The following is a 14,769-nucleotide window of genomic DNA, read 5'->3' as shown; positions in this document are numbered from 1 at the left end:
TTTATCGAAAATTTTTGAAAAAAAATCGATTATTAAAAATTTATTTAAAAAAATTTGTCAATAATAGAAAAATATTATAAAAAATTGTAAAAATCAGTTTATCAAAAAATGTTTTAAAAAATGTATCACTTTTTCTAATAAACATTGATAGATTAGCGGATCATTTTCTAAAAAATATATCGACTATCGTAGTACTAGTGGAAATTTTTCTAAAAAAGTTGATCGATTATCGAACAATTTTTTAAAAAAAAACTTTATGGATTATCGACTAATTTTCTAAAAATATGTATTGATTATTGAAAAAATTTAATTATTATTAAAAAATTTTCTAAACAAAATTGTATCGATTATCGAAAAATTCTCAAAGGAAATTTATCGAATATAGAAAAATTGACTAAAGAATTTAATCGAATTATCGAAAAGTTTTCTACAAAAATGTATTGCTTAACGAAAAGTTTTCTAAAAAAATTATCGTTTATCTAAAAAATATATTAAAATATCGAAAAATTGTCTAAAAGAAAAAAATCGCTAATCAATAAGTTTTCAAAAAAAGGAATTTTATATAACAATTTTTATATAATAATTTTCCATAAAAATTAAAGATTATCCACAAATTTTCTTAAATAACATTTATCGATTATCCACAAACTTTCTTAAATAACATTTATCGATTATCAAAAATATTCTAAAGAAATTTATCGATCATCAAAAAATATTCTAAAGAAATTTATCGATTATCGAAAATTTTTCTAACAAATTTATCAATAAACAAATTTATCAATGAACTCCATAAAAATTTCCTTCTCAAGTCGCTTTCGAATTTCTCTTTCACTGCTGCACTTAGAGGCCAGGTGGAGTAAAACTTGCTGCGTAACTCTTCCGCCTCCCTTAGGGTCTGCAAAAATGTCTGCCGTTTAATCCAATTAAAAATTACTGTCGCGAATATGGCCACGGGGCGTAGAAGAAATAGAACTGAGGTTATTCGTAAATGTAAATCGATTTTACTCACTGTTCGAAAATCGAAATTCAAACGCAGGAGTAGCGGTATAACGGCAAACTTAAGAGTGTTTATTAGAGCAGAGTAGATGGTTAGGGGGAGAGAAGTATACATTTCACCCGCTTCGAAATCATAATTGAATGGCAATACTCCCAACAACTGGGAAATATAAAAACAAAATCTAAGAATGCAAATACTGGAAGGCTTCGTGGTTCGCGGCGATTAGCAACTGAGTAGTCGTTTGTTGTTATTTTAGAAACAACGCGAAGTTGGCTGCAGTTCGGTGTGTGATTTTTATCGGTGACTAATGTTGGTATTTCTTTAAAGTTAATATAAAAATGGGGTGGATGCACACTTTCAAGTCAATTGACAGCTACTTTATGGAAACAGTTCTTGGCTAACAAAAATTAATAATGGTCACACTGACCGTCGAACAAAGCTTTCATTTTATCTTGATGGTGTGTCGTCCACTTAATGTAAATCATCCCCCCTTAACCTCTTGTGAAATTTCTTTTTTAATCGACTACTTACACTCTCGTCCAAGCGCTCATCCAAATTGGTTAGGCAAGTTTGTTGTTCCTTTAAAAGTCTGCCACACTCTGCCAGAACATCTTTATAATCGAAAATGGTAAACAGGACTTTATAATCGAAAATGGCTATTCGAGGAAACATAAATGGCATAAAACACCGATGTACTGTTCAAGTACACGGTAAGCAGGACACAAGCACCCTGGACATCGTACATGTCATTGATATGCATGGCTAATTTACAAAATCGCAACTGAAATCTGGCCAGCTCCTCAACATCATCGGAAAATTGACAGCATTGTGTTATGAAAAAGCCAGCATGGATAAAGCCCAATTTCCGGAGATTTGCCAGCTGTTTAGATTTCTCAAGTATTCCGGCTAGCTCCTCATTAATGGCAGCCAACAAAGTATTGATACGTAGAATGCAACAGAAATAACTTGTCAACACCAAATTGATGACATTTGCCATTAGACCCAACGTCACGATGATCCCGACATTATTCACATTCAGCTGTTGTTTGAAAAATTCAAAAGATCCCAGTATTGCGGCCATGCTGGAAGTAATGCCCCAACAAAATTTTGAACGTATTGCATTTTCAAATTTCTCCTCCAATCTCGTGCTCAAGGGCCATCTCTTCAAAAATTCAATTTTTAATCGATATAAATCTCTCAGCGATTTAATATATTCTCCACGCTTGGTCCAATTGAAGATCACGGAGACCAGGACTGCCGTCAGGCGTATTAAAAATATTAAAAAATTAATTTTGGCATGGAAATATTTGGTGTTGACGGTGATGTGCTGCAGCATCGGCAAAACTCCAAACATAGCCACACTTATCAGGGCCGTGTAGTAGGTGAGCCAGGGTGCAATGTAAATTTCACCCGTGCGATGATTGTAGCAGAAAGATAAGGTACCCAAGAGTTGAGCGGTTACCAATACGACCGTAATCATCCAATGCGTAGACCGACGCATGACGTTTCCTATAGAAGTTACTTATGGACTGAATAAAACGGTCATTGGTTTGAATTTTTTTTCTGGTGAGGTAATTAGGTTCGATTACGCAATCAATACTTAATTACCCAAAAAGGCAAATGAAGATTTCATCAACTTATTATGGGCCATCGAAGTAGTAATTTTGTTTATGCACTTCGTCAGGATAGAAATCATATTTTCCTTAATTAACCCCGACAGAAAGAAAAAAAACTTTTTCGGTTATTTATCTATTAGAAATTGTTTGATTTAAATTTCCCAAAAGAAATCAAGAAAAAAAATCCTTTAAAAATGTTTCTATTGAAATTTTAGCGATAATCGCAAACATTTTCTATTGAAATTTTAGCGATAATCGCAAAAATTTTCTATTGAAATTGTAGCGATAATCGCAAACATTTTCTATTGAAAGTTTAGCGATAATCGCAAAAATTTTCTATTGAAATTTTAGCGATAATCACAAAAATTTTCTATTGACATTTTTAGCGATAAGCGCAAAAATTTTCTATTAAAATTTTTAACGATAAACGCAAAAGTTTTTTATTGAAATTTTAGCGATAATCGCAAAACTTTTCTATTGAAATTTTAGCGATAATCGCAAAAATTTTCTATTGAAATTTTAGCGATAAGCGCAAAAATTTTCTATTGAAATTTTTAGCGATAATCGAAAAATTTCCTATAAGAAATTTGTCGATAATCGAAAAATTTCCTATAAGAAATTTGTCGATAATCGAAAAATTTCCTATAAGACATTTGTCGATAATCGAAAAATTTCCTAACAGAAATGTATCGATAATCGAAAAATTTCCTATAAGACATTTGCCGATAATCGAAAAATTTCCTATAAGAAATTTGTCGATAATCGAAAAATTTCCTAACAGAAATGTATCGATAATCGAAAAATTTCCTAACAGAAATGTATCGATAATCGAAAAATTTCCTGTAAGAAATTTGTCGATAATCGAAAAATTTCCTAACAGAAATGTATCGATAATCGAAAAATTTCCTAACAGAAATGTATCGATAATCGAAAAATTTCCTGTAAGAAATTTGTCGATAATCGAAAAATTTCCTATAAGACATTTGCCGATAATCGAAAAATTTCCTATAAGAAATTTGTCGATAATCGAAAAATTTCCTAACAGAAATGTATCGATAATCGAAAAATTTCCTATAAGACATTTGTCGATAATCGAAAAATTTCCTAACAGAAATGTATCGATAATCGAAAAATTTCCTATAAGACATTTGCCGATAATCGAAAAATTTCCTATAAGAAATTTGTCGATAATCGAAAAATTTCCTAACAGAAATGTATCGATAATCGAAAAATTTCCTATAAGAAATTTGTCGATAATCGAAAAATTTCCTATAAGAAATTTGTCGATAATCGAAAAATTTCCTATAAGAAATTTGTCGATAATCGAAAAATTTCCTATAAGAAATTTGTCGATAATCGAAAAATTTCCTATAAGAAATTTGTCGATAATCGAAAAATTTCCTATAAGAAATTTGTCGATAATCGAAAAATTTCCTATAAGAAATTTGTCGATAGTGGAAAAATTTCCTAACAGAAATGTATCGATAATCGAAAAATTTCCTAACAGAAATGTATCGATAATCGAAAAATTTCCTATAAGACATTTGCCGATAATCGAAAAATTTCCTATAAGAAATTTGTCGATAATCGAAAAACTTCCTAACAGAAATGTATCGATAATCGAAAAATTTCCTATAAGAAATTTGTCGATAATCGAAAAATTTCCTAGAAGAAATTTGTCGATAATCGAAAAATTTCCTAACAGAAATGTATTCGATAATCGAAAAATTTCCTATAAGACATTTGTCGATAATCGAAAAATTTCCTATAAGACATTTGTCGATAATCGAAAAATTTCCTATAAGAAATTTGTCGATAATCGAAAAATTTCCTAACAGAAATGTATCGATAATCGAAAAATTTCCTATAAGAAATGTATCGATAATCGAAAAATTTCCTATAAGAAATTTGTCGATAATCGAAAAATTTCCTATAGAAATTTTATCGATAATCGAAAAATTTCCTATAGAAATTTTATCGATAATCGAAAAATTTCCTATAGAAATTTTATCGATAATCGAAAAATTTCCTATAGAAATTTTATCGATAATCGAAAAATTTCCTATAGAAATTTTATCGATAATCGAAAAATTTCCTATAGAAATTTTATCGATAATCGAAAAATTTCCTATAGAAATTTTATCGATAATCGAAAAATTTCCTATAGAAATTTTATCGATAATCGAAAAATTTCCTATAGAAATTTTATCGATAATCCAAAATTTTCCTACAGAAATTTTATCGATAATCGAAAATTTTCCTATAGAAATTTTATCGAAAAATTTCCTATAGAAATTTTATCGATAATCGAAAAATTTCCTTTAGAAATTTTATCGATAAAAGAAAAATTTCCTATAGAAATTTTATTAATAATCGAAAAATTTTTATAAGAAATTTATCGATAATCGAAAAATTTCGAAAAATGTAGTTTATCCGATTATCTTTGCTGTCGGAAAAGTTTCACCCGCTTAACTTTGTTCGAAAACTTCATATATTATTCATCCACAAATTCACTTTTTTATAATTGTAATATTATCTCTTTTCTTCTACTTACACTTTCTTCCAATCGAATATCCAGATTATTGAAACACGTTTGATATTCCTTCAGCATTCTTGAGGTATCACCGACTAAATCTTCATAGGCCAACATTGAAAATAAAAATATCCTCACATCCACAAAATACAAGAACAAGGCAAATGGCATCCAGACCATTATCCATTTACTGTAAACTTCCTCTTCAATACTTGACCAGGTATAAAAAGCGTAAATCACCGATATGTTATTCAAATATATGGTCAGTAGGACAAAGGCCCCCTGGACGTCATACATGGTGTTGATGCGTTTGGCTAATTGGCGAAACACCAACTGAAATTTAGCCAATTCATCCACATCATCGGCAATTTGACAGCATTGAGTTATGAAAAATCCTGCATGAGCTTGTCCCAATCTCTGAAGATAGGCCAAGTTCTCAGATTTCCTCAGTATCAACAACAACTCCTCATTAAGGGCCGCCAGGAAAGTATTTATGTGGAGAATATAAAAGAAATATGATGTCATGACCAAATTGATGACATTAGTGATGACACCCAAAGCCAATATTACCCAGATGTTTTCCAAATTAAATTGATGCTTAAAGAATTCCAACGATCCCATCATTATGGCCAAGCTAGAAGCACATCCCCAGGTGAATTTCGAACGTATCGTTTTTTCAAATCTTCTTTCCACTTTCTCGCTAAGAGGCCATCTTTTCTTAAATTCCATTTCCACTCTTGTCACTTCTCTTAGCGTCCGCATAAATTCACAGCGTTTTGTCCAATTGAAGAAGATCGTGACCAAGACGGCCACTATTTGTATTAGAAATATTAAGAAATGGATTTTGGCAGATAAATATTTTACGTTGACGTTGATATGCCGCAGTATTGGTAATGCTCCAAACATAACCATACTTATGATGACACTGTATACAGTTAGCCAAGTTGATGTGTACACTTCCCCCGTACGATGATTGTAGCAGAAAGATATAACACCCAACATTTGTGCGACAAACAATGCCACAATAACCATGTAATCCGTAGACCGTCGCATGACGACTTCTATTGACTGAACGGAACTAATTCAAGACATAGTGAAAAATAACATGGAAATAGAATTGAGTTGTTTTTCTTATGGGGAATGGGGTGGTTTTATCACACACTTTACAATCGTCTCCTAATTACCAATGCGCAGGATAAGTAAATATTTTTAATCTTAATCGATAATTTTCATAAGCAACATTTTATGAGATTTTTTTCGATTATCAATAATATGTAAATTTTTTCGATAATCGATAAAATTTCTACAGTAAATTTTTTCTACAATCGATAAAATTTCTATAAAATTTTTTTCGATTATCGACCAAATTTCTAGAGGAAATTTTTCGGTTTTCGACCAAATTTCTATGGGAATTTTTTCGATTATCGACCAAATTTCTATAGCAAATTTTACGATTATCGATCAACTTTCTATAGGAAATTTTTCGATTATCGAAACAATTTCTATGGAAAAATTTTCGATTATTGACCAAATTTCTATGGGAAATTTTTCAATTATCGACCAAATTTCTATAGCAAATTTTACGATTATCAACTTTCTATAGGAATAGCAATTTCTTTTCGATTATCGACCAAATTTCTGTGGGAAATTTTTCGATTATCGACAAAATTTCTATAAAAAAATTTTCGATTATCGACCAAATTTCTATGGGAAATTTTTCGATTATCGATAAAATTTCTATAGCAATTTTTTCGATTATCGACAAAATTTCTATAGGAAATTTTTCGATTATCGACCAAATTTCTATAGCAATTTTTTCGATTATCGACCAAATTTCTATGGGAAATTTTTCAATTATCGACCAAATTTCTATAGCAAATTTTACGATTATCAACTTTCTATAGGAATAGCAATTTCTTTTCGATTATCGACCAAATTTCTGTGGGAAATTTTTCGATTATCGACAAAATTTCTATAAAAAAATTTTCGATTATCGACCAAATTTCTATGGGAAATTTTTCGATTATCGATAAAATTTCTATAGCAATTTTTTCGATTATCGACAAAATTTCTATAGGAAATTTTTCGATTATCGACCAAATTTCTATAGCAATTTTTTCGATTATCGACCAAATTTCTATGGGAAATTTTTCGATTATCGACCAAATTTCTATAGCAAATTTTTCGATTATCGATCAAATTTCTATAGCAATTTTTTCGATTATCGACCAAATTTCAATAGGAAATTTTTCGATTATCGACCAAATTTCTATGGGAAATTTTTCGATTATCGACCAAATTTCTATAGCAAATTTTTCGATTATCGATCAAATTTCTATAGCAATTTTTTCGATTATCGACAAAATTTCTATAGGAAATTTTTCGATTATCGACCAAATTTCTATAGCAATTTTTTCGATTATCGACCAAATTTCTATGGGAAATTTTTCAATTATCGACCAAATTTCTATAGCAAATTTTACGATTATCAACTTTCTATAGGAATAGCAATTTCTTTTCGATTATCGACCAAATTTCTGTGGGAAATTTTTCGATTATCGACAAAATTTCTATAAAAAAATTTTCGATTATCGACCAAATTTCTATGGGAAATTTTTCGATTATCGATAAAATTTCTATAGCAATTTTTTCGATTATCGACAAAATTTCTATAGGAAATTTTTCGATTATCGACCAAATTTCTATAGCAATTTTTTCGATTATCGACCAAATTTCTATGGGAAATTTTTCGATTATCGACCAAATTTCTATAGCAAATTTTTCGATTATCGATCAAATTTCTATAGCAATTTTTTCGATTATCGACCAAATTTCAATAGGAAATTTTTCGATTATCGACCAAATTTCTATGGGAAATTTTTCGATTATCGACCAAATTTCTATAGCAAATTTTTCGATTATCGATCAAATTTCTATAGCAATTTTTTCGATTATCGACCAAATTTCAATAGGAAATTTTTCGATTATCGACCAAATTTCTATAGCAAATTTTTGGATTATCGACCAAATTTCAATAGGAAATTTTTTCAATTATCGACCAGATTTCTATAGCAAATTTTTCGATTAAATCATAATCAAATTAAAATGAAGTCAAATTTCAATAACAATTTTTTGATTATCGACAAAATTTCAATAGGAAATATTTCGATTATCGACCAAATTTCTATGGGAAATTGTACGATTATAGACAAAATTTCTATGGGAAAATTTTCGATTATCGACCAAATTTCTATAGCAATTTTTTCGATTATCGATCAATTTTCCATAGGAAATTTTGCGATTATCGACCAAATTTCTAGGGGAAATTTTTCGATTATCGACCAAATTTCTATTGGAAATTTTTAGATTATCGACCAAATTTCTATAGCAAATTTTTCGATTATCGATCAAATTTCTATAGCAATTTTTTTGATTATCGACAAAATTTCGATTATCGACCAAATTTCTATGGCAATTTTTTTGATTATCGATCAAATTTCCATATAAAATTTTCCGATTATCGGCCAAATTTCTATGGGAAATTTTTCGATTATCGACCAAATTATTATACCAAATTTTTGATTATCGATCAAATTTCTATAGTAAATTTTTCCGATTATCGATAAAATATTTATACTAAATTTTATCGATTATCGATCAAATTTCTATAGCAATTTTTTCGATTATGGACAAAAATTTCTATGGGAAATTTTTCGATTATCGACAAAATTTTTTCGATTATGGACCAAATTTCTACAGCAAATTTTACGATTATCGATCAACTTTCCATAGGAAATTTTTCGATTATCGACCAAATTTCTAGGGGAATTTTTCGATTATCCACCAAATTTCTATAGCAATTTTTTTCAATTATCGACCAAATTTCTATAGAAAATTTTTCGATTATCGACTAAATTTCTATAGAAAATTTTTTCGATTATCGATAAAATTTCTATAGTAAATTTTTTCGATTATCGTTAAAAATTTCTATAGTAAATTTTTCGATTATCGATAAAATTTCTAAAGTAAATTTTTTCTATTATCGATAAAATTTCTATAGTAAATTTTGTCGATTATCGATAAAATTTCTATAGTAAATTTTGTCGATTATCGATAAAATTTCTATAGTAAATTTTGTCGATTATCGATAAAATTTCTATAGTAAATTTTTTCGATTATCTATAAAATTTCTATAGTAATTTTTTTCGATTATCGATAAAATTTCTATAGTAAATTTTTTCGATTATCGATAAAATTTCTATAGTACATTTTTTCGATTATCGATAAAATTTCTATAGTAAATTTTGTCGATTATCGATAAAATTTCTATAGTAAATTTTTTCGATTATCTATAAAATTTCTATAGTAATTTTTTTCGATTATCGATAAAATTTCTATAGTAAATTTTTTCGATTATCGATAAAATTTCTATAGTACATTTTTTCGATTATCGATAAAATTTCTATAGTAAATTTTTTCGATTATCGATAAAATTTCTAGAGTACATTTTTTCGATTATCGATAAAATTTCTATAGTAAATTTTTTCGATTATCTATAAAATTTCTATAGTAAATTTTTTCGATTATCGATAAAATTTCTATAGTAAATTTTTTCGATTATCGATAAAATTTCTATAGTAAATTTTTTCGATTATCGATAAAATTTCTATAGTACATTTTTTCGATTATCGATAAAATTTCTATAGTACATTTTTTCGATTATCGATAAAATTTCTATAGTACATTTTTTCGATTATCGATAAAATTTCTATAGTACATTTTTTCGATTATCGATAAAATTTCTAGAGTAAATTTTTTCGATTATCGATAAAATTTCTATAGTAAATTTTTTCGATTATCGATAAAATTTCTATAGTAAATTTTTTCGATTATCGATAAAATTTCTATAGTAAATTTTTTCGATTATCGATACAAGTTCTATAGTAAATTTTTTCGCTTATCGATAAAATTTCTGTAGTAAATTCTTTCGATTATCGATAAAATTTCTATAGGTAAATTTTTCGATTATTGATAAGATTTCTATAGGGAATTTTTCGATTACCGATAAAATTTCTATAGGTAAATTTTTCGATTATCGTTAGAAAATTTATAGTAATTTTTTCGATTATCGATAAATTTTCTGATCAGTTGATAACATGTTCATTTATGGCTATGTTTATTTTCTTAAATATTTACAAAGTATACTCACACTATTCTCCAAACGTTCACTCAAATTCGACTCGAACATATCACGAAGCCTCAACATCTCTTCCGTTTCCGCAAAGAGCTCTTCCACTCGGAATATTTGAAATATAAACAATTTCAAATCCATGTAGTAGACAAATAGGGAAATCGATGTGTATATGACAGCTGTGCCATACATTTCCCTCATATAGGAATGCTGCAGGATCATATAGGATATATAAAAGACTCCTATGTTGCTAAGATATACCACTAGGATATCGCTGACAGTTTGTACGCCAAAGATGCGAATAATGCGATTCAAAATCTGAATCATTTGATATTGGACTGCGGCTAAGTTGTCCAGTTCATTGGCTAGTTTAGTGCACTGACGTTCAAAGTCGACAGCATGAATCTGCTTCAAATACTCAAAACGTGACAACAAATCCGAACATTCCAGAACCTTCTTCAGTTCCCCGTTAAGAAGTTCCAGCGACATATTAACAGTTGCAAGGAAAACATAACTATTGGTTAGCAGGATTCCCAAGTAGAGGTTAAAAACGATTGCGAGCAGCACCACCAAGAATCCATTCATGTGGAATTGTTGTTGAAAGAAATCGGTGTAGCCGAAAATAATGCAAACGTGGGCCAATAAACTCCAGTAGAATTTCAATCGAATGGCATTTTCATACTTGGTTTTTTGTTTTTCATTAAGAATCCACTTCTCCAAGATGAATCTACGTAGGTTCAGAAATTTCCTTACTACCTCCATAAACTCCTGGCGCTGCAGCCATATGAGTATCACTGTGATCAGAACAGCCAAAATCTCCACCAGTGATGTTATGGCTGTGATAATTACATGCAAGTCCTTCTCATACATGTTTTGCGGATTCATTTGGACATCCCACAGGAACGGTATCAGGGCAAACATTCCGACATTAGCGACAATGCAATACAAGGTCAGTGAGAGTGAAGTATAGATTTCCCTCTTTTCGGAATCATAACCGAATGGCACGATGGCAAATATTTGCGAACTCCAATAGAAGAAGGCCAACATCCAACGGGTGGAGCGTCTCATGGTTTTGCGGAGTTTAACTTGATTGTTTACTTCTTTAATTTGGAGACTATAGCGACAGACAGCCTTGAAATCCGTTGTTGGGATTTTTTGTTTTAATTATAACAAAAAAATATGGGCCATTGCAGAGCAAATTGGAACATGAAATTAATTTTCCAAAGGGCAATTGTCCATTCGATGATTTTTCTTAAGAAAAGGCCCATAAGATGATTTTTCTTAGAGACAACAGATCATCCGATTTTTTATTCAATATAGGCCAAAGTTCGTTTAAAGAAGAAATCACCCCAACATCTCTTAATGAATGGCTCATATGTCTTTCCAACAGATTTCAAACTCCGATGGCAGTAGTGGAAAATAATCTTTTCAATTAACCTCCAGCCTAATGACAGTAATTTCTGATATTCAAACCGATATCACATGGCAGTGGTTATCTGTCTTTAGACAAACTGCATGCTCATGGAATGCGTCGACACCATGACGTCATGGTTATTTCACTAATATCGAAATAATAACCTTTAGATTCTGTAAAAAAATTAGTCTTCGATTAACCTTCTACGGGAAAAGTCAAATCCAATGAACTTCTCTATAAAAAATTTGAAAATTGCACAAGAAAAAATCTCAGTCGAAATTTTCCATATGAAGAGTCATCTCCGACGAACACTTCTATGGGAAAAATCATATCCGATGACATTTTATTGTTGGAAATGCCATTTCCGATTAACTTTTCTATAAAACAAGCTATGTCTATTGAAATGTTCTATCGGAAAAGTCATCTCCGATTATTTTTTCTTATTAAAAGTTCATTCAATAGACTTTTTCCTATGACAAAGTCCATTCGACAGACTTATACCTATGAAAAAGTTATTCCGAACATTGATGGCGTCGTTTTTTATTGGGATAGCTAATACAATTTTGTTTTTCAAAATAGTCTGGCTTAATCCCATTGTTGTTGTTTTATTATTTTAAAACAACTAATTTATTAGTGGAAAAAGGTTGGCATTGTTCGCCAAGGGGTAAGACAAGGAAGTCTAGTTTCGATCCACGCCACTGGATCTCATCAGTTCCCTTGTTTCTTGTTTGTGGATATTCTCCACCGAAGTTATTTTTCAATAACTTCTTCAACGAGAAACTTTTTATACCCAAACATCAATCGTCAGCTCGAAGTATAAAGGTGAACAAAGAAAAAACTTCAATGAGAAGTTTTTCTTTGGCAGCCTAACACAACTCCGACGAAAGTGTTTGCGAAACACACCAAACCTTTTCCCACTGCTATGTGTCGTCAAATTGGCGAACAATGCCAACCTTTTTCCACTAAAAAATTAGTTGTTTTAAAATAATAAAACAACAACAATGGGATTAAGCCAGACTATTTTGAAAAACAAAAAAGTTATTCCGATAGACTTTTTCTATAGAAAGGTCTGATAAATATTTTCCTATAGAAAAGTTCATCCGTTCAACATTTTCCTAAGGAAAGTTCAATCGATGAACATTTTCCAATAGAAAAGTTCAACCGATGACAATTTTCCGACAGAAAAATTCATCCGATGAAAATTTGCCAAAAGTTCATCGGATGATGAACCATTTTTTTAGAGAAGTTCATCTTATGAACCATTTCCTACAAAAAAGTTAATCTGATGAACCTATTCCTAAAGAAAAGTTCATCCGATGAAGCTTTTCCAATAGAAAAGTTCAACCGATGACAATTTTCCTATAGAAAAGTTCATCCGATAAACCTTTTCCTAAAGAAAAGTTCATCCGATGAACCTTTTGCTATAGAAAAGTTCATCCGATGAACCTTTTCCTATAGAAAATTGCATCCGATGAAACTTTTCCAGTAGAAAATTTCATCCGCTGACCCTTTTCCAATAGAAATTTTCATCCGCTGACCCTTTTCCTATGGAAAAGTTCATCCGATGAACCTTTTCCTAAAGAAAAGTTCATCCGATGAACCTTTTCCTATAGAAAATTGCATCCGATGAAACTTTTCCTAACGAAAAGTTCATCCGATGAACCTTTTGCTATAGAAAACTTCATCCGATGAACCTTTTGCTATAGAAAAGTTCACCCGATGAACATTTTGCTATAGAAAAGTTCATCCGATGAACCTTATCCTATAGAAAAAGTTCAACCGATGAACATTTTCCTATAGAAAAGTTCATCCGATGAACATTTTCCTATAGAAAAGTTCATCCGATGAACCTTTTCCTACAGAAAAGTTCATCCGATAAACATTTTGCCATAGAAAGGTTCATCCGATGAATCTTTTCCTATAGAAAAGTTCACCCGATGAAAATTTGTCTATAGAAAAGTTCATCCGCTGAACCTTTTCCTATAGAAAAGTTCATCCGATGAACCTTTTCCAATAGCAAAGTTCAGCCGATGAACCTTTTCTTACAGAAAAATTCATCCGATGAAACTTTTTCTATAGAAAAGTTCATCCGATAAGCATTTTGCTATAGAAAGGTTCATCCGATGAATATTTTCGTAAAGAAAAGTTTATCGGATGATCATTTTCCTATAGAAAAATTTATTCGGTAAACATTTGCCGATAAAAAAGTTCAATCGATAAATATTTTTCTATGGAAAATTCATCCAACGAACCTCTTCCTATAGACAAGTTGATCCGATGAACATTTTCCTATAGGAAAGTTCATCCGATGAACATTTTCCTATAGAAAAGTTCATCCGATGAACCCTTTCCTATAGAAAAGTTCATCCGATGAACATTTTCCTTTAGAAAAGTTCATCCGATGAACCTTTTCCTATACAAAAGTTCATCCGATGAACCTTTCCCTATAGAAAATTTCTTCCGATGAACAGTTTCCTATAGAAAAGTTCATCCGATAAACCTTTTTCTATAGAAGAGTTCATCCGATGAACCTTTTCCTATAGAAAAGTTCATCCGATGAATTTTTTCATATAGAAAAGTTCATCCGATGAACCTTTTCCTATAGAAAATTTCATCCGATGAACCTTTTCCTACAGAAAAGTTCATCCGATGAACCTTTTCCTATAGAAAAGTTCATCCGATGAACCGTTTCCTATAGAAACGTTTATCCGATGAACCTTTCCCTATAGAAAAGATCATCAGATGAACCTTTCCCTATAGAAGAGATCATCCGATGAACCTTTTCCTAGAGAAAAGTTCATCCGATGAAAATTTGCCTATAGAAAAGTTCATCCGATGAACCTATTTCTATAGCAGAGTTCATCCGATGAACCTTTTCCTACAGAAAAGTTCATTCGATGAACCTTTTCCTATAGAAAAGTTCAACAGATGAACCTTTTCCTGTAAAAAAGTTCAGCCGATGACCCTTTTCCTATAGAAAAGTTCACTCGATGAACTTTTTCCTATAGAAAATTTCAT

The 14,769-nt window shown here is 30.4% G+C and overlaps 2 protein-coding genes across 2 annotated transcripts in view; one reads left to right on the top strand and one right to left on the bottom strand.

The window, feature by feature from the left end:
- LOC141386847 (uncharacterized) overlaps window positions 1–14,769 on the top strand; it is a 137,795-nt gene that overhangs the window by 110,685 nt on the left and 12,341 nt on the right. The gene's annotated exons all lie outside the window — the stretch shown is intronic.
- Window positions 1,638–2,498, bottom strand: LOC141386849 (putative gustatory receptor 36b). Its single transcript, XM_073955755.1, has one exon. The coding sequence runs from the start codon at window positions 2,496–2,498 to the stop codon at window positions 1,638–1,640; it is 861 nt and encodes a 286-aa protein (XP_073811856.1).

Source organism: Musca autumnalis, unplaced genomic scaffold, assembly GCF_047663935.1.
Source record: "Musca autumnalis isolate F117 unplaced genomic scaffold, ASM4766393v1 scaffold_5, whole genome shotgun sequence".
In the NCBI taxonomy this organism is placed as follows: domain Eukaryota; kingdom Metazoa; phylum Arthropoda; class Insecta; order Diptera; family Muscidae; genus Musca; species Musca autumnalis.
The sequence above is the reverse complement of the archived record's forward strand: the minus strand, read 5'-3'. Positions and strand labels throughout refer to the sequence as shown.